This window comes from Drosophila rhopaloa, unplaced genomic scaffold (assembly GCF_018152115.1).
Source record: "Drosophila rhopaloa isolate 14029-0021.01 unplaced genomic scaffold, ASM1815211v1 contig_2, whole genome shotgun sequence".
Taxonomy (NCBI): Eukaryota; Metazoa; Arthropoda; class Insecta; order Diptera; family Drosophilidae; genus Drosophila; species Drosophila rhopaloa.
Window position 1 is genome coordinate 26,060,180 of NW_025335083.1, and position 21,414 is coordinate 26,081,593.

The following is a 21,414-nucleotide window of genomic DNA, read 5'->3' on the forward strand; positions in this document are numbered from 1 at the left end:
CGTACAAATGAATGAATACTGACAAACTTAATAGATTCAAATAAAAGCTTAAAAGAGTTTTGAGCTGTTTCAAAGCCTAGTTATTTTCTCAGTGCATTAACTGCTACCTTCAGTCTTAGTTTCAGTTTCCCCGCCTGCATTTGTATCTTTCGCTGCTGCTGTTGCAGCTTTGCAGAGACAAAACTGAAATGCGAATGCGAGTGTGAGCACGCAAAGTATCTATTAGCGTCGCCTTTGCGCGCTGAAGTCAAACGGAATCTGTTTAGCAGTCGCTGTCTTTTGGCGTTTCTGTTTCTGTTTTTCACGTTCGGGTTTTGGCCATCGCGAATTATCTGTTAATTTGTGGCAATTTAGAGATTTGCCGATACGAAGCTCACTCTGTGTATTCAACGGCAGCTGCTGATACGAGAAGTCAGTGGACAGAAGTCGGCAAGTGAGTAAGCGATATGGATAGCGAATGATCATCATCTGTCGATCGACCAGGGAGTTTTTCCAGCCCGTGGAATCCCGAGTAAATGTCGGTGGGGGAAATTTCAATAAATATTTTTACAAAGAGGCAATGGACATTGAAGATGGTAATTGATTAGAAACACGCCTTTTTTTCAACGCTAAGCTCTAATTTCCCCAAAAAGTATCAAATAGCAATGAAATTGTTGTTTCAGGTAAAGTTTTTTTTCTTTTAAATCGTTTAAAACGTAACGGGCTTACATTTAATAATTCGCTGTGATATTTAAGTCCCCGCAAAAGCATTCATCAAACCCAAAATACTGTTCTCAATTTCCCATAAGAAACTCATTTTTCGCACAGACTGTCCCAGCTTCAAACTCGGCTAAGACTAAGCTACGACTGACTTGCGATAAATTCCTGGCCAACAGCAACAGCCTGGGCACAAACAACAAGCCACAAACAAGCTGCAGATTGAAGAAGAGGGTTTTGTGGAGGGGCTTACCTACTCGCTCCCAATACGCATGCGCAATTTTTCAAAAGCTTTTAAAGTGAAGAGCCCAGAAAATTACGATGTAATTTTTGTAATTTCTGTAATTGCCTAATTCTGATTAATTTGAATTGACGAACGGAGCAGACGGAGCTGGGATTAGAGAGGGGGAGCTGGGATTGGAGTCTTAAAGCCCAACACGACTATTTTCTGCCAGTGCATCGGAATGTAGCCCCAATAAGAGTTCGCTGGTTACCTTCTGTGGTCTTTTTACTTCCAGAGAAAACAATCAGATATTCACAAAAAAAAAATCCAAATTAAAATAATATTAGCATCCTGCTTGAAACATCTTATGAAAAGCTTTAATGACAATTTTTGTGCAAATTTCTTAGTTTTTAAGGTATCTTTTGATATATTTAAATCTTGGATTCTTTTAAGCAATTTGAGTATAATTTTTCCAAGTGCACTTATTTTGCACATTCACATCCCGTGGTCAGTGGTCCGCTTTAGTTAGCTGGTTAACTTGCTCGAACTTCTCCCTCGGCGGCGAATTGAGAGGTCAAAACTGAGAAACTGAAAATTATGCGCCATTGTTGGCTCGTTGCCTCGAACTCGAAAAAAGAGCCACAGAAGCAACCGCAGAACAGCAATCTCGGATTTATCCCCCAGTTGTACTTGGGCCTTTTTGGAGCTGGACTTCGCGTAAACCTTACTTATGCGTACTTTTGCATTGAGCTCAACTTGAGCTCGATTCTCGGCGAGCTTGAATTGCGTGGCCTTCTTTAATTTGATTAAAATTTATGAAGAATTATTGTCGATCCCCAAGCAAGTTGCTATGGATGATTCTTCTAGGAGTGAATTGTTGGAACTTGAACAATCTTTACAGTATTTATAGTAAGAATTTTATAACATTTTCTTTTACACTTGGTTATGAAAACAATGTTTTCGAAATAACACAAGATAACAGAACTATAATTAAATAAAATCTATTTAATATTACAGAAAAATTAGTTGATGAATTTGTATTTAGTATAAATTAGTTTTGAAGCTAGATTTAATTAAAACCAGTCTTATATTGAAACTGGTAAATTTCTGACCTAAGTTCACTCCAATTTCAGACAGATCACTAAGCTTACAGAGTTTTATTATCAGATAAACTGGCTGAGAACTGGTGACAAGGTCGCTGGGTTAATCCGCAACCAGGGACCGGGGCAACAATAACTCAATTAAACGCTGGCCCATTAATCATACGCCAAGTGGAACCAACGCAGATACTGCGGAGATGTTCCGGCGATTGGGACCTGCAGACGATGTGTGAAAATCTCCCGTTGCGATGAAAAATTAAATGCAACTCTACGGATCCGTAGATCATCAATGAAATTTAATATGCAAAAGCAGCGAGCGAGCATCGGGAGCAGAGTTGGGAAGTTGGTAAGACAGAGGGACGATGTCATTGTGTATCTTAATTAGCCAAAGTTGTTGCCGACCCGCTGATTAGAAGCCATCTTAGAATAGAGCAACCGTAGCATCCACGATCTACGATCTGTAGTCTACAATCCACTTTCCACCAGCTGGAGGCAGCGGGCTAATGAAGTCGTTGCCGAGGCTGTTGATGTTTGGGCAATTAATCAAAACTCGAATCAAAATGGAAATGGAAATTTAATGGCAGACAAAACGATTCATCTAAACGATGGGAAATCGTTGGTATCAGATGGGATCTAACGAGCGCTACACATCAAGAAAACAAGTTTATATAAAACTAAAGTTTTTAATTTTTTTTATAAATTAAATACTCTATATTTCGATGCTTAAAACAATAAAGCAATGTACGTTTTTCGTTCGATCCTATTGTTCAAATCATATAAAAGTAAAACCATAATTCTAATATTATTAATAAAGACTTTATATTAGCAACAAGGTTATAGAAAGTAATTTAAATTAAATACCTTTATATATAAGTTGGTCATTTAGTGGATCTGAAGTATTTTTTTCTCTGTTCAAGAGAGAGTCATAGACATAATCTCAACCATAATCGTGGACATGATCATGGCCAATCAAGCCGCACTCTCTCTTTCTATCTGCTAACTGCAACCGCAATTTCGCGGAATGGTCAATAGACTTTTGTTTAATGCTCGACGATAATTTATGCGGCAACCACGAAACGCAGCAGAAAAAGTCCGGAGGAGTAGCCCAGTACCAAGAACAAATGCGAGTTTTGGACATAATGCGCGAACTTATGCAAATGCAGGGATTGGCATTGGACCAGGGCCTTGTCTGTCCTGGCCTGACTTATGCCTGAAATTTGTCTAGTTGTCAGTAAATATGGGAAATCAGTTTGCAACGTGCGTGCCACAGTGTGGAGAGGCAGCCCGGAGGAGGCGACATTGAGACTTAAGCGGAAGGCACAGCAGGAGCGTAGATAGCCAGCATGAGATACAGATACAGAAGACTAGTAAATGGCGACAACATATAGCCGCAGAGAAATCCCACAAAGGAGCCAGTCTCCAAAAGGTAGGAAAGTCGGCAAGGAGTTCGCAGAGCAGGGAACATGCAACATGCTTTTTTCCTGCTAGAGATTGATGCCTATTGACTATTGATGCGGCGGGGTCAGCTCCGAATTCAGCTGCGGTTTTTGCCTCAGTGAGTGGCATATGCATATGAGCAGCCACCGATATCCACGGCTCTATAACGATAATGCTCACAGAACGCAGGAGATCGCAGGTTGCTTACAGACAGCGGAAAATTTGCAATGCAAAGTGTGGAAAGAAACCGAAGCCAAGTTTCCAGACCATAAGATATCTCTTGACAGCATTCTTAAAGTTTATATTTGTTTATAAAAATAATAACCAAAGGTACAAAAATAATATCTTTTTCGACTCATTAAAACAATGGTAAGTGGACTGGGTTATATATAGTGATGAATTGTTAAGTGTTTTTACTTAAATTAAATGCTTACATTTATAAGCTTGGGATCGTTTATTTCAGAATAAAATATTTTTATACACAAACCATTTTGAAAAAATACAAATAGTTAATATACCCTAGCACAGTAGCACGCGGTATATTTATGAGAAATTTGTAGAGGTTCGATGAACCACCTAGGGAACTTTTTCACCACGCCCCTTAACTGTTGCTGCAGTATGTCTCAAGTTTCCTAAGAACTCTCGCTAAATTCCGCGAGTTTATGCATAATTTTGGTTTATGGGAAGCGTTTACATAATTTCGGTGACAAAGAATCGATCAGAATCAGAGAACCCCTCGTTCGCTGGTTCCTTCCATAATTTATTTGAAAAAAAAATTCACATAAAACCGCCAAGTTTTCAATTCGCATGTTGTGTAACATAAATTCACCGCTAGAATTAATCCCCAGTTGGAGTCAATTAGTATTTTATGTCGCTTTTATCGATTTAGCTCTTCATTTTTTTTTGGGAGGAACACACAAAGAGTAAACGAGATCCGATTCAGAGATCAAAGACCAAGCGCCAGAGCCAAAGCCAAAGGTTAGCCAAATTTAGGAATTCATTTTCCCGCGCTATTATTTATACCAGATCGGCACAGCAGTCCGACTTCATTAGCACACGCAGAAACCCACCCAAGTTGTTCTGCCGATCATGTGGTTCATGTAAGTGGAACGCCGCCTTATCAGCCGACTGGCTAAAGAAGTCCAAACCGAGCTGGCTGCCAAGCCGGGCCATTCTAAACCCGGCTTTTATATCGAAAGCGTATTTCAATTAAAACTAAAACAGAAGGCCAAACAAGTTGCGGAACTCCCGAGATCCGAGAGAGATCTTTTTCACCCGCGAGCCCCTACACCGACAAAATTTAATTTGATTAAAGCTTAGTAATGAATTTTGACAGGCTTTAAATGTAATAAACTTGCTATTGCCAATTTGCTTCCATTGAAAAAAAATTTATCAAATATTGATACTTATTTATTATATATACAATTTTTTCGTAATATTTTTTATGGTCCAATATGTGCTTCAAATCGTTGGGAGGTATTTACTAACATTAAAAAATGTCATGTTTCAAAATTGTTACATTTGAAGTACGTATTTGTCTTTTTTTAAAAGCCTACTATTTTCCCTACATTTAAAGTGCCTTAGAAATCATTTCACATTAATTTTTTAAGTGCATATCATCTTCAGAGCAGAAGGCGTACGAACGCATGAAAAATCGAACAAAATGCGAGTCTCATTAAAAATTCGCATAATTTAGAGATTAATGAACGACGCCGGGGTCGACAGAGCGACAGCGACAACAACGATGACGGCGTCGGCTACCGAAATAAAATAGCGAAATTTATTGACATTTTCCCTCAGGAGAGGGGGTGGCATTCCCGGTATTCAAAAGAATTCTGCATTCAAATTATGATTTGATGATGAGCCCATTGACAGGTCGAGATCAGAGCAGGAATTCCACCAGTCCCATCTCCTAGATTTGCATGGCCATTACAAAGGATTAGACAGGGATTTTCCAGGAGTTCGGGATGGGCAAATGGGACAGAAGTCGCAAGCAAATAAATAAAACTTACTATCGGACGCAGGAAATCAACAAGCAGCAAAAAGCAACAGGGAAGTCAAGAGGGAAGGAAAAGCTACTTGAATTGGTAAGTAAATACTTGTATACCCTTCTTAAACATCTACTATTAACTTTAAGAAACGTTGATTTTGTTAAATGGAAATATTCAGCATATAAATGTTGCTGCATACATTAATTTGTTTAAATTTCAGATTTAAGTTCTAAAATGTTTGCTTGAATTAAGCTATTAAAAATAGGTTATGAGTTTATTTTTGGTTTGAAATGACATACAAGTAAATATTGTGACTTGTAACCCAAATGAAATTCTAAAGAAATCTAGTTTCCTTAACCTTATGCCTAAAGAAATCGAGGTTTATTTTGCCAATGGGTCTGAAGTCTGTAATAATATTTAAGGGTAGGGCTTTTAAAAGACCCAAGTTAATAGTTTCCATTTGGGAGGACAAAGAAATGCGCCTGCAGAGCTACAGAACCAAAAAAAAAGGAGAGCCTGTCAGGAGAGTATTCGAGGAGCCTGAAAAGGTACAAGTCCAGGTCCCAGTCTTATTCTCAGTCGGACTCGCAGTCACAGCCAGCAACATGTGGCTAAACAACAATTTATGATGTTGCCGCTGACAGGCGAATGTTGTTTGCAGTTGTTGATGATGACGATTCCAAGGATGATGACGACAACAACAGCAGAAAAAGCGGCTACAACAACGACAACGTTGCTATTGATTTTAAGGCGAATGAATGGCCCAGCCCAGTCCTCTTCCTCCATATTTTTGCCGGCTAGGATGTTGCAGCTATGTAACTTTGCATATTACTCGCATGATGGATTCCGATTCGCTTCGTTTTGTCGTTTTGTGTGTGGGCTTTGCAGCAACAACCCCGATGTTGAACGTCGATCGCTGATCGCTGAAAGCTGAAATGCTGTACGTTGTTCTGGGCCTCAAAATGTTGACAAAGCAGGAAGCAGCTGGAGATGCCCGCTGATCGATTGATCTGATCTGCTTATCCAATCTCTACGCCGGAGTGCCGAATTTCAATGGCTGCTGCAAATTATCCACCATATCGATCCGTCCATCCATCGGATTCTATCCATAAATCCATCAACTCAAGCCGCAATTGTGTCGTTGCCATTAAGTGATTTGCAAGCAGCGGGCGGGCAGTGAATCCCTCTTTTTCAGACCCCTCTAAATCCACCCCCTCTGCCACAGCAAGTACGCCTCTGATCTAGGTCTGCGTGTGGGTGGCTGCAATGCCCAGCTTTATCCGCTCTAACTGAGATCTCGGATCATTTTGTATGTACACCAAAAAAAAAAGTAGTTTCTATGTATTGAGAATTGGATATTTTGAAAATATTTTATATTACCCCAAAAATATTTAGACCACAAGTAATTAAAGCTAATAAATTATTTATTATATTTACCTTTTTTCCATTTCAGCAATAAACTATTGCTGATGGAGACAAATTCGTTAACAATAAATCAAACTATTATACCAAACCAAGAATGCCTAATTCATAAGCTATGCTTTGATTTATTATTTTATTTTTTATCTCATTATCTAAACAAGTTTATGCCCACTATATTAAAGTTAAATATACTTTTTAAAAAATATTTTTTCTTTTTGTGCAACCAGACATAACTCTCTCTGCTTTTCAAGTGACTGTCAAGATTGTTGTTGCTCTCATGTTGTTGCTGTTAACTCATTTCATTTGAAAAGTGGCAAATGCAAGCCGACAGATAAGCGACGTCATTTACGGTTTTGACAAGCGGCGAATGACCAAATGGTTAACCATTGGCCATTGTCGGTAAACCTCCCGCAACTGGCGTGGTCTACCAGGGCGATTCCATTCCCACTTGCTCATTGAGCCACCTCAGTGCAACAAGCAACAACTGTTGCCACAACTTCGCTGCCATGTTGGTTCTTGGGATGCGGCACGCACTTTTCGTGTACGTTTCCCAGACAAATTGCAGCATTTGCGATTGCTCGAGAGTTCTGCGGAATTGGGAACGGAATCGGAATCTGCTCAATGGCATCTCTACGGTGGTCCCACCCCAAAAAGCGGGTCGGAATTTTTGTTGATGTTGCTGTAGCAACTTTTACTCGAGGCGCCAAATTTTCCATGCTTCGTAAGTAAACGAATGGCAAAAGTATTTAGTACTCTAGATCTACAAATGCAAGTATTGATTGGCAACCGCGATTAAAAGCCAGAAAGCGTACTGCCTAAAACCTTCTAAAAACTTCTCAGCCCATAACTTTTCTTACATACAACCGATTTCCAAAAGTCATACTTTTAAATGATTGTGTCTTAATTCTCTAAAAATCTGTGTTTTCAACTTGGTTTGTATTTTGGGGTCCATTTTTCGAAAAATGGCTTTGCAGAAAAGTGTCCAAAAACGATACTTCTTCCCCATAACTTTTGTTATAGACATCCGATTTCAAAATGGCATACTTTAAAATGATTGTGGTTAAATCCCCTAAAAATCGGTATACTCATCTTGGTTTGCAATTTTGGGTCGATTTTTCGTCATTTTTATAGTGCTACCCCTTTCCAAATTTACGAAGAATGGCTTTGCAGAAAAGTGACCCAAATCTTGCACTTCTAAGCCCATAACTTTTCTTACAGTCATCCGATTTCAAAAAGGCATACTTATAAATGATTGTGGTTTAATTCTCTAAAAATCTTTGTTCTCAACTTGGTTTGTATTTTGGGGTCGATTTTTCGTCATTTTTACAGTGTTACCCCTTTCCAAATTTACGAAAAATGGCTTTGCAGAAAAGTGACCTAAAACCTGCACTTCTGAGCCCATAACTTTTCTTACAGTCATCCGATTTCAAAAAGGCATACTTCTAAATGATTGTGGTTTAATTCTCTAAAAAACTGTATACTCAGTTTGGTTTGTAATTTTGGGTCGATTTTTCTTCATTTTTACAGTGTTTCCTTTCCAAATTTTCGAAAAATGGCTTTGCAGAAAAGTGACCTAAAACCTGCACTTCTAAGCCCATAACTTTTCTTACAGACATCCGATTTCAAAAAGGCATACTTCTAAATGATTGTGGTTGAATTCTCTTAAAATCTGTGTTTTGGTTTTTATTTTGGGTTGAAATAGCCATTATCGATAGGGCAGTCCCCGTAATTCAGTGTTCAGCCCTCTTTTGCTTTTTTGTTTGTTACAACTTACGCAACATTTGCATTGTCTGGTTGTTGACGCAACTTTGTTGCTCCTTCCTAAATTCGAGGCCCCCGAAAAACAAAAAACAATGGGAAGAACCAGGAGCAGGAGGCGGAGGATGGGGCAGCGGAAGGGGCGGGGCAGCGGGGCTGCATACCAAACACTCAACGCCGCACTTTACCCCCGGCATCCCCTTTATCCCCTCTGCACACTCTGTTGTACACAGGAAAAATAACTCGCTTTTAAAAGCTAACAAGCCGATATAAGCCGTTGAAAGGACCTGGCTTGAATATCGCAGCATCCCATCATTGGGTGTTTTTTCTTTACTGCTACGAATTTTTTTATTTACGCCCCGTTTATAACCTTATTTGTTTAAGGACATCTCATACAAATAAATTGATTTATATCAATTAAATATCGGTTTTTCTTTCTGTGTAGAGCCACCACTTTAACTGCACTCGGCAACAACAACTTGGCACACAGGTGAGCATGACTACTAACCGGTTTTAATGCTCAGGTGAGAGAGAGAGCAGCTAATTTACATGCCAGGAGAGCCTGGACTTGCCACAAAAACAATGGGTAGTTATGGTAGACCCTCTCTGGAAGCGAGAGAATATATAGATAGCTCTCTTTCTTGGCTAATTGTGGACCTGTCGTCGATTTTATTTTGTGTATTGTGTGTGCCCCTTTTGAAATTCTTCTCCAAGTCTCTCCGAAAAACCGACCAAACCACTCTGGGGAGAAACTATTCACCTCTCAGCGATTCTTCGGGGCTCGCCATCTTCATTACAGCGATCTCTTGACCACAGGTGGGTTTCGAGGTGGGTTTCCGGGCATCCTGAAGAAAGAGAGAGCCCGGCTCCAGTCTCCGGTCTTCGGCTCTCGCCAGTTTGTCGTGTGTTTTCGTCGCAGTCACATTGGAGAATCGCAGCGAGCGGAGGAAATTCGTTTCTAAGTCGCGTTCTCCTCGTGTCGCCGTCGGAATTCGAGATACAAAAATACGGCCATAATATTTATTAATATAATAAAATATATACGAAAGATAGTGCAAAATATTTCCCAAGTGCAGTGCAGACAAAAAGTTGAAGAAATAATAAATCATTAAAGCCCCTGAAAATCTTCGATCGCCGCGTTTTTATTTTTGTTTTCGTCACCGTTTTTTGACGCCGTCGCTGCTGCTTTTCGCCGCGTGTGAGAAAAGTTTGGTGATAAGTTTTGATGTCCAATAATATTTCAATTGCCTAGAATTATCACAAAAAGCAAGAGTGTGTTTCAAAAAGGCAGTCAAGAAAATTCAACAGCGAATACACAAACAAAACACAGCAGCAGCACAACAAATACACAGAGTAAAAGGCGAAAAGAAATATTGTTCAACAAGTCAAACGAGTTCTTTTTGGCTCGCTTCGGCCGTGTGGCTAAAGATACAACAACATTGTGTTTGTGGCAGCGGGTTTTCGACTTGTTGTTTTTGTTGCTGCCGTTTGCGCCTTTGGTGAAAAATATTGGCAACAGCCGTAGCATTTCAGCGGCTTAAAAACAGCAGCACCACAGCAAAGAAGAGGCCACAAAATGTAAGAAAAAAAGATGAAAAGTACCACCCAAAATAAGCCAACACTTAAAGAGGACATTGTGAACAAACACTAATAATTTAAAGAGAAATTATAAACCATTCCTAAAAATAAATTCGCGAAGATTGAAGTATGGCAAATTTTGTATAAGCACTAAGAAGACACTAAATTTAAAGCCAAGTATAATAAGAACAAAAATCTTTGAAATATATTAATATGGTATTTCCAATAAGGAATATCAAGTCAGTTAATTTAATTTTCAATTGAATGATTTGCTTTTCCCAATTTTTATTATTATATAAATTGTCTAATTGTATGAAGGCAGCAGACTTTTTTAAAAATTTTGTAAGCATACATGTGCTACCATTATTTTTAAGTGGTATGTGTTTGAGAAAAGTCGTCTTAGAGTAAATAACAAGAAAGGAAAGCTAACTTCGGGCGGAGCCGAAGTTGATATACCCTTGCAGAATACTCTGTAAATTATATTCTCCAAAATTATTCATATGATGCATTCTTAATACTCATAAAAAATCCCAACTTCCTAACTTTAAAAACACCAAAGTTATGACATTTCCAATCGTTCAGTTATATGGCAGCTATAGGATATAGTCGGCCGATCCTTATGAAATTTGGTAGGTCGGATTGGCTGGCCAAATATAACACCCATAGAAAATGCCAACTTCCTAACTTTACAAACACCAAAGTTATGGCATTTCCGATCGTTCAGTTATATGGCAGCTATAGGATATAGTCGGCCGATCCCGGCCGTTCCGACTTATATACTGCGTGCAAAGGAAAGAAGGGTGTGTGCAAAGTTTCAATTCGATATCTTCAAAACTGAGAGACTAGTTCGCGTAGAAACAGACAGACGGACAGACAGACGGACAGACGGACAGACGGACAGACGGACAGACGGACAGACGGACAGACGGACATGGCTATATCAACTCAGGAGGTGATCCTGATCAAGAATATATATACTTTATAGGGTCGGAGATGTCTCCTTCACTGCGTTGCACACTTTTGACCAAAATTATAATACCCTCTGCAAGGGTATAAAAAGCTTCAAAAAATTAAGCCAACATTTTTAGCAAAGTATAAAATAAAAAGCATCTAATTGCTTAGGTAGAAAATTTAGTACCGCTTTTGGGAGCTAAAAATAAAAGATACAAGAGCCCAAAAACTAAAGTAAACACCCAGAATTCAGAAAGGCGTAGATTGGGCCGGGCCTAATTAGATATTTTTCTTTCTTTTTGTGCTAGGGAAACAGGAGCGAAAACAACTTGAAATAGTCAAATTGGTAATCGAAAGCGATGGAGCCGAGAAAGAGGTTTAAGAGGAGGAAAACACACATTCTACACTCCGTGAACCGCCTCCTCTTGGGTGCTTGTATTTCTATCTATTTCTGTCTGTTTCTGCCTCTCGTTTCTAGTCGTCTTCCACTTTGTATTCCATTTCTTCAACCACTGTTCGAGTTTTCCTCTTTTCCATCTTCGCCTCTTTTTTTTGTTGTTCGCTCCCAAGGAAAATGTGGAAAAACAAATAGAGTCGGTGTTCTTGGCGTTGGTGTGGTTGGGATTTTTCTTCTACCTGTTTTACACGTCGTCCAACGACGACGATTGAGGCTCGATCGATCTCTAATCTCTGTCGATACGGAGCGACACGTGAAGGGAATGGAAATGTGCGCAAAGTGTCGCTTAACTGTGATTCCTGGAAAAAAAACTCCAAACAAAATGCACACAGCTATGACAATACCAAATATTACACAGAAAAAATTTGAAGGGCATTTGGAGTAAATAAACTATCTTTAATTAATGAGATCTGAGATGTTAGAATGTAATTACCGTGTACAGTCTTTGCAGAAAAATCTGTTTCTTACAATATACTAATAACGAATTAAATTATATAATTGCAACATATTTATTTTGATCTAAATATATTTTTCCATATAAGTTCTACAAAATTCCTCTTTTTTTTTGTTTTGTATTCTCAGGAACGACATTCCAATATTTTATAACTGAAAATTTGATTGGAGGAAGTTCAAGGCGTGCTCGGGTTTTTAATGGCATTACAATTAAAGTTCTGTGTGTTGTTAAATTATTAAGAAATTCTCGAACGGGGGCCCTTATTCAATTTTCATGCTGCTAAAAGCCAGAGCAGTCGGAACATTAGGGCCTAGTTTTTATGGCCCTTAATTTACACTTCCTTTTAAGTTGGCCTGAAAACCCGAACAAGAAAACAAAAGACCGCTGAGTTCAAAGTTGAGCCGAGAGAAGGGAGAACAGAATAAAATATAATTTTCATTTCCCATTTTCAGTGCTTGTTCCCAACCCCGCCTTTTCTAAATATTTGCTTTATCAGACCTAACGGGTATGCACTGTAGGTTTTTCTTCGTTTTATCTCTAGGCGGCAGGTGTTCGTGTAAAGGTGCGGGCGCACAAACGAAAGATTGAGGACACAAACTTGCAAAACGCAGTTTAATGCGCTTTAAATTGCTCCAGTCTCCACCGGCTTTCCCCCTTTTTCCCCACTAATTGCCGCAATGCTTAGCGCTGTACAAACAAAGATTACGCTTTAATCTATTTTCGCGTGTGTGCGGAGGAAAACCCATCAGAGCGGACCACACACATCTAGCCCGATGTACCGGGAAAATAACATTAGACATGGCCGTGGTCTGCACTGAAAAAAAAGCAGATGGCCATTTTACATTGTTAATTTCGATTTGGATGTGAATAAGCCATATAGCCGTTAAACATTTACATTTAACATTAGCTCCAGTTAAAGTCTTAGTATCAGTTTTTGGTATTATTAAATGATTCTTATAATTCGGATACAAATTAATATTCTCATCCAAAACCTCACGATATCATATATTTTTCTTACTGTATGGGAGCACACGCACCTGCTGCAAGCACCAACACCCGCTTCTTAAAGGGGGCAAGGGGAATTTCCTCGCGCTAATTTCTTTGTTGAGCCTCATGCGAGTTGGCACCGCGGACATTCGAATGTGACTTGGCCTGTGATTAGTCGGCGAATATGTTCATCGTCCATCGCTGGATGAAGACACTTCTCTCGCTGGGAAAATAATGGAACAGGTTGTAGTTTCGACTCGCATCTCGTGCCAGGTGGGCATAAATATTTGCTACCACAATAAACCATCTTAATTCGAGCATCTTGCACTGACCAATCTAACGTTCGATGCCGTTTAATGGCCACATGTGCCGGCCTGATATTGCACGGGTAAACATCATTAAATCGAAATGATATTGGGACTGTTCTGAATCTGATCAATCAGAAAATAAAACAAAAGGTCCAGAAATAGAATTATCAGCTTTTAAATCAGATGTATACTCTAAAAAGGTGTATCAGACTAAACGAAGTTATTTTGTACAATTAAATTAAAGGTTTAATATTAAAAAATTACAAAACTTTAAAATAGATATAAAGTATTCTAAATATTATATTAACAATTTATACTTTTTATCCAGTACAAAGAAAAGAGTATTTGTTTTAAATATTCACACTTGTTTTTCAGACACATAAACATGTTGCCTACATAATTTGATTTGTTTTACTGGTCATAGAACCAGAATAATACGACTGTAGATAAGGGGGAACGGAATGTTATACATTTTGCTGCCTATCGAAATCGGATTCTGATTGAGAAATATTTGTGTTTTATAGCGAGAGGCGGGTGCTGCCATGGGTTAATGAACCGCTTTTTAACACGAGATCGGCGATTAGCATTAGGGGCTGAGTCTTGGCTTTATACCCTAATGGTGGTCATAAAAGGCGCCAAACAATGGCCAAAAACTCACTCTGCCATGACAATTATTGCTAAATGCTTTCGGCTACCCAAACAAAACTTGGAATCTGAGCCAGCGAGAAGATGATGCCATGAACAGACTTCCGGTGTAAATATTTTAGTATTCCATAATGATTGCGGAGATGCGCTGCCCACGGTTAAGTTAGATGCCACTGGAAGAGTAAACCCCAGCTGCCAGATTTATGATTGAAGTGCACTTCAAATTGCACCTCAAAGGTAGACAGGGTTTCTAATTATTTCTATTCATATTATAAATAAATCATACTTCTAAATGTAGCCTTCAAGTTAATCTTCTACAAATGTTTTTCGTTTTATTTTAATTCAAAATATGTTATTCGTTTTAAGCAGAATCTGATTTTTTTCTTTTGAGCGTATTCCCTTATTGCGATGCAAAACCTTGTACATTTAAAAGAGGCAACTGCCGTCTACAACTGGTAGATGTTGCCGCTGTCGTGGCTGCGATAAGATATAAACCAAAACATTTCATCTTGGTCGCTCTTTTTTTCCTGACACTTGCCACTAATTAGCGCTCATTATGCGATTCTTCGACAGCATCGGGAATTCTCCCCACTGGCAATTAAAAAGTGTCAAACTTGCTTTATGTAAACTGACAAAGGGCTTTTTAAAAGGGAAATGAAAACACACAAAGTAAAATCGAAATGGAAACCATAATCAAAATGAAAACGAAAATCCTTGTTTGCAACTCGGTTTCACTTGCATTTTCGCACTTTTCCTAGCAGAAAAACACTCGTGTTTACTTCACGCTTTCGCAGCTTTGAATCTCTGACGTGATCCACGCTTGGTTGGCCTCGAATCTCTCGGAGACTTCGGATCTGGCCAGTCGGATCTTTCAGATTTGCATCTAAATGAGTTCGATTAATATGCGGACAATTAAAGTTTCGCTGTTTATAGCCTGCCGTCTCGTGTGTGTCGGACAATTAGAAAGTCATTAGAAATAACTTATTAGCTGGTAGACCGGCCGTATCAACCTATACCGACTCTCCGCCCCCCTCGTCTTTTTTCATAAATTACTCAACATTTAATTAAACACGCTCTAAAGCGTCTACTTACCACCTACTTAGCCTCTGGTTTTAGACAACAATTTTGCATAATTTGCAGTTAAATCACGAGCGGAACCGCAGCAACAACAAGATTAAGCCAAACAAGTTGATTTTCTTCTTCGACTCTTTTTAATTGTTCGAGTAGAAAATCTCTCCTACATGTGTAATGTGCATGTTAATGAAGTTTAAAAAAAACTTTTATTTTTGTTTTAGTTGCCTTTTGTTTGGTCAGTGATTAAGCGTTGGCAAAACACTTCTTCCGGCTACCGATTGTACTTCTTTTCTCTGACGCTATGCAAAACTTTTCAACAGTTTGGACTCCGATTGGATTGCCGGTTTTTGTTCTTTGGCTCAAAGACTCCATTCGGCCTCAAAATTGGAGCATACTATTTGCCTCTCAGCAGCGAAAATAAATATAGGAATACTTAAGTTGCGAAAAAATGCAATACAAGATAAATTAGAATTGCAATCGCAACAAGATGAAATGTGTTCAACAATTAAGAATCGCATATAAGAGATCTTTATATAGACTTTAATAACGAGTAACAAAAGTATCTATATATAAAATACTTTAAGGCAGGTAAATAAACAAGCATCAAAAAAGAATGACCGGTCTTAAATAGTAAATATTTAATTAAAATCTCTATTTGCGCTTACAGTAGTTCTTGGTTCAAAAATCCTTGGATTTGAAGTGCTCCTTTTCGTTCCTCCATCACCTTTTTTTCTTTCTTATTCGCCAGTCTAATTAGTTGGGCTGTAAAGTTTACGCTGTTATTGTTATGATTGTGTACGTTTTATACCGCTCCATACCGCTCTCCAGGGTTATGGGTATTTGTTGTTGCCTTTATTTGCTATTAACTAGATTTTATTGATGCCGCTCTGTTTTCGACTCTGATTTTTCTGTATTCCTTTTTGTTTTTGTTGGAACGGTTTTACGAGCTTTTGTGCGCTCGTAAAAGCAAAAAAAAAATGAAACAAGAAAACGAAATTCTCTCGGGAAAAAGCATAATTTTTAATGGCCGAAACCTGGGTTGGGAACGTGAAATTGTTTGGAACTCCCTGGAACTCTAGTAAAGAACTGAAACCACAAATATAATTACAACTTTGTCATTTGATATTAGATGCCGCCAGAGTGCACAGAACCCCAAGACACTCACTCTGCTACATACACTCTTTCATTAGCCCACAGAAAGAAATATTGCAGATAAAACTTAACATTAACTCGGTTTCAAATTTTAATACTGTTGTCTGAGGTAGTTTGATGACAAAAGAAAAATGGTTAATAATTTTGACAAACATAAAATTGTTTTATTGTTCTACAAATGCCAATGAGACACCGAAAAATCGATAGATTTTAGGGTCACTGAGTTTCCGAGACTCGAAACAAATTTAGTTTAGAATCAATTAGCTTTTCAGTGGCTTTGATTTCATTTTTGGAAGAAAAACTATCCCTATGGACTAACATATTAACGTCTTTGGGTGAAACTCTTTTCTCGAGTGTAATCTCCCGTTTTGCTCCATCCACCGGTCATTCCCACAGCCCTCATTCCTCGTCCGCTCGGCCATTTCCAACGGATCTCAGGTCTCAGGTGCAGCCACACGCAAGGCGACCGACCGCCAGCTGGCACTCAAATCGGACTGCTCTACGATCCAAGATCTGCGGATCTGGACGGGAGCTGTCCAACTTGGAACGCCAGGGATCACAAACGGGAATGGGGCTTGGGGTTTGGGAATCGGGATCCACTCCACGGGCTTTCTAATGTGTTCGGGTATTAGCAGTTCATCTAAACTTATGACAAGTGCAAATCAAACTGACGTTTCCGCAACGGCAGCTCACTCTCCACACCGCATTTTCCTGGGGTAATTTGCGTATCACAGAGTTCAGGTCTAACGTAACGTACTCCTCGGCCTTCTTGATGGAAGCCCCGTTGCAGTTTATTAAATTACGCCTCATGTCAGGGAAGGAAGGGACATGATCATTATAAAGTTATTAGAGGCCTAATGGTACCGGCATCTCTCGATGGACATGAAAGGCTTGGCCGGCTGGCTAATTTCTCCGCAGAAATCGCTCTTTACTCTCGGGGTGATGGTTGTGTGTCAATCATTTGAAGGGGAAGAATCCGTCAGTCTTCTAACGCCAAGTTTGATCTCTTCGTTTCCCAAGACTCATTAATTCCGTTTTAATTGCTGGCCATGATCGAACAGGATCATCTGGGCCGTGTTCTCAAGAGTTAGCAGTTGTAAGATCTTTATCTGCTCACGAAATGAAATTTCAAAGGCATTCCCAAAATAATAATCATAATTTTTTATATTGTTCGCCTGCGCGCCCTCCCATTTTCTTTTCTTATTTTCGCTTATCGCGCGAGAAACATCTTTCCAAATTGCAGTGGAAACAAATGTTGTTTTGGCCACTCAAAAAAAGTGTTAGTCATGGTCTTGTTAACTAAAATGTTCGCCACGAATTGCTCGGACCTCGAAGCATTCCCATTTCGATTCCAATTCCAGCCACATGGCATTAGTTCTGAGTCCAGAGTTTGGTCATCCAGCAATGGCAACTTTGGCAGAGGAATTGTTTGTTCGATTTCTCTCGGAATGTGTGTGTATGTGTGTCAGCCATATTTCATCGAGAGCCCAAAACCAAACCAAAAACCAAAACCAGTATAACAGAGGCCCAAAAGCAGACCCGAGACCCTTTTAGCCTTTGAACCGTTCGCACGCAGGTAGAATCGGCATCGTCCGCGTCTCGGGTCTTTTGTCTTCATTCCTGATCTTTCTTGGCCGTCTATTAGCATTTCAAATTCCCTCAAATGGCCAAATGAAAATGCCTCCACCATGCGTAAGCCTCTCCATCCTCACCATCATCATCATAGCAGTCATCAGGCGGAGCTAAGCGCATTGGCGCAGTTATCAGTCTATTAGCTGCAACTATGTGTTCTTCTCTTGGGGGTTCTCAAAGTTGCTTTTTATTCTAGGCGCGCAGCTTGTAGTGTGGGCGGTGGATTATGGTCAGCACATTTGTCACTATTGCACTGCCACAAAATGTTGTATTATTGGGTGTTAAATTTTAGAATTAATTTTAGACCTAAAAGATCCCCGCTCTGGAAATTTGAAATGAATAAAATTTAGTTTCCTTTTTTGAAGTATTAGCAACGATTTTAAAATACATAATCTTGTATATTTCATGACATTCTTTACTCTTTTCTCTTTTAGATGTGCCATGGCCATGCTGGAAGGAGGTAATCTCAGTCAAGGACGTTCTTAGCTCCTTTTAGCGTTCTCCAAAAAATTCACCGAAAGTGAAATGGATTCGGTAGTAACGACGAGGACAACCACGGGGAGCCAACAGCCGAAGGACTTCACAATGTTCCATCGATGCCGGAGACGTTTCAACATCAAATCGATATCTTCGCCACCCGCCCTACATCCCTCGCACATGCTGAGCAGAAGCTTGCTGTGGCTTCTAGTGATCTTACTCTTGGGACCTTGCCAAGCTGCCTCCAATGATAAGGAGAGGGAGCGGAAGCTGGAGGTCTTCGAAGGCGTTTCGGTGGATTATCAGATCGGTTATATAGGAGACTTCGATGGAATCGACGGTGGTCCGCCATATATCATCGTGGCAGAGGCGGGAGTGGAAACGGATCTGGCTATAGATCGGGCCACAGGGGAGATCCGTACCAAAGTGAAATTGGACAGAGAAACTCGAGCTTCATATAGTCTGGTGGCCATTCCCCTAAGCGGACGTAACATTCGAGTGGTGGTCACGGTCAAAGATGAGAATGATAATGCACCCACGTTTCCACAACCCTCGATGCACATTGAATTTCCGGAGAATACGCCCAGGGAGGTTAAGAGAACTTTGCTACCAGCTAGGGATCTGGACCTGGAGCCCTATAACACCCAGAGATATAATATCGTATCTGGAAATGTAAATGACGCCTTTAGGCTATCATCTCACAGGGAAAGAGACGGTGTCCTGTACTTGGACCTGCAGATCAGTGGTTTTTTGGATAGGGAAACCACACCTGGTTATAGCCTTCTCATTGAAGCACTAGATGGTGGAAGTCCCCCTTTGCGGGGATTCATGACTGTCAATATAACCATTCAAGATGTGAATGACAATCAACCGATCTTCAATCAAAGCAGATACTTTGCCACGGTTCCAGAAAATGCCACTGTGGGTACGAGTGTCCTTCAGGTTTATGCATCTGACACGGATGCCGATGAGAATGGATTGGTGGAGTATGCGATCAATAGAAGACAGAGCGATAAGGAGCAAATGTTTCGCATAGATCCCAGAACAGGAGCTATTTACATCAACAAAGCTTTGGATTTTGAAACTAAAGAGCTGCATGAACTTGTGGTGGTGGCCAAAGATCACGGCGAACAGCCTCTGGAGACGACAGCCTTTGTTTCCATAAGAGTCACTGATGTGAATGACAACCAACCTACTATAAACGTGATTTTTCTAAGTGATGATGCATCCCCTAAGATATCGGAGTCTGCTCAACCGGGCGAGTTCGTAGCCAGGATTTCGGTGCATGATCCCGATTCGAAAACGGAGTATGCTAATGTCAATGTGACTCTAAATGGCGGAGATGGGCACTTTGCCCTGACCACCAGGGACAACAGTATTTATTTGGTGATAGTCAATCTACCGCTGGATAGGGAGATGGTTTCCAACTATACAGTCAGTGTTGTAGCCACCGACAAGGGAACGCCGCCTTTGCACGCCTCCAAGTCAATTTTCCTGAGAATTACCGATGTTAATGATAATCCACCGGAGTTCGAGCAGGATCTTTATCACGCTAATGTGATGGAAGTGGCCGATCCGGGTACTTCGGTTCTCCAAGTTCTGGCCCACGATCGAGATGAAGGTCTGAACTCGGCTTTGAGTTACTCCCTGGCCGAGACACCTGAGACCCATGCCCAGTGGTTTCAGATTGACCCACAAACGGGCCTGATCACCACCCGATCGCATATCGATTGCGAAACGGAACCGGTGCCGCAGCTAACGGTTATCGCCAGGGACAGCGGAGTACCGCCCCTTTCCTCATCCGCCACCGTGTTGGTAACGATCCACGATGTAAATGACAACGAACCGATCTTCGACCAGAGCTTCTACAATGTTTCTGTCGCTGAAAACGAACCCGTGGGCAGGTGCATTCTTAAGGTGAGTCATTGGTTCACTATTATTTCACTTCCAACTCCCGTTTTTCCATTGGTGACCCACTTTCCTGGTGGGTCATTAAAACGTTTGTCTCACCAACTGCCTCGAATCCACACAACGAGCGTCGCTTATGGATTTTCCACGTACTTGGGCCCCAAAACTAATCTCATGCATCAATTACCCGCTCCCAGTCAGATCAGTCAGTCGGACATCAGACATCGGACGTTGGACATAAGACATCAGACATCGGGCCTAAACATCGACATCGACATCCGTAGGGAATCGTGAGGGGAAGGGGAGTTAGATGGATGCGGTGCATGCCATGCATGGGTTACAATTGGGTTTGGAAGGGTATGTAGGAATTATGAGGAAGTTGGTAACGCAAAAAGAAATGGGTTGTGATCAGTATATAGAATAAAATAATAAAGGCAATTTATCATTCATATTACTCAATAAATACTATACTTTCATGAAATTGGGCAGAAAATACTTTTATTAGGTGGGTGTACTTCTAATATACGTCTGTTGTTTGCATGGGGAAAAAATAGTTCGGTGAGGGTATCCCCAACATTGTGTGGCAATCTAAAAGTATTTCAAACAGTTCCCGTTCATACCACCCCTCCACTACCATCCTCATCCGCACCCTGAGCAATGCAGGCTTCTCACTCTTTTGTAGTTAATCCATTCATCATCGGGTAATTACATTTTTATAACATTTTTCTTCGCTCACAAAAACAAAATGGGCAGCCGAAAAATAGGGAAAAAAGTTGGAAAAAAACATCAACAACAGAGAGACAAGGCCTAAAACCGTTTCCAGCGCTTAACGAAGGCATTTTGTTCGCTCTTTTCTCTGCGGCGGCTATCACCCATTCTTCCGTGGCTCTAAACACATTGATATATGTACAAGAGCGTCTAGAGACGTCGACAAGATTTTTGTTCAGACTATCAAATGTGACCTCTCTTGTCTCTCAAAAAAAAACAAGAAAAAAACAAACCGACAACGAAACGGTGGAAAAAAGCCCTCGACCGACTGACTGAAAATGTAGCCGCGATTCCAAACTTCCCAGCAATTTAACAGCAACACGAGTTACAACTCAGCGCAATGTTTACAAAAAAAACTTACAAAAACACACACCGAAGAATAAAACACTAGTCTAG

General features: G+C 40.2%; 1 protein-coding gene across 2 annotated transcripts in view; it reads left to right on the top strand.

Moving 5' to 3' along the window:
* Positions 1-9,544: 9,544 nt before the first annotated feature.
* LOC108054008 (protein dachsous) overlaps positions 9,545-21,414 on the top strand; it is a 71,663-nt gene continuing 59,793 nt past the window's right edge. Inside the window, exons 1-2 of one of the 2 annotated variants that reach the window (XM_017136754.2) lie at positions 9,545-10,205; positions 18,300-20,259. In XM_017136754.2, coding sequence (XP_016992243.2) covers positions 18,391-20,259 — 1,869 coding nt within the window. In that variant the 5' untranslated portion in view covers positions 9,545-10,205; positions 18,300-18,390. Of the gene's footprint in view, positions 10,206-18,120; positions 18,131-18,299; positions 20,260-21,414 lie in introns of those variants that run through there. The other variant, XM_017136755.2, reaches the window with a different exon arrangement.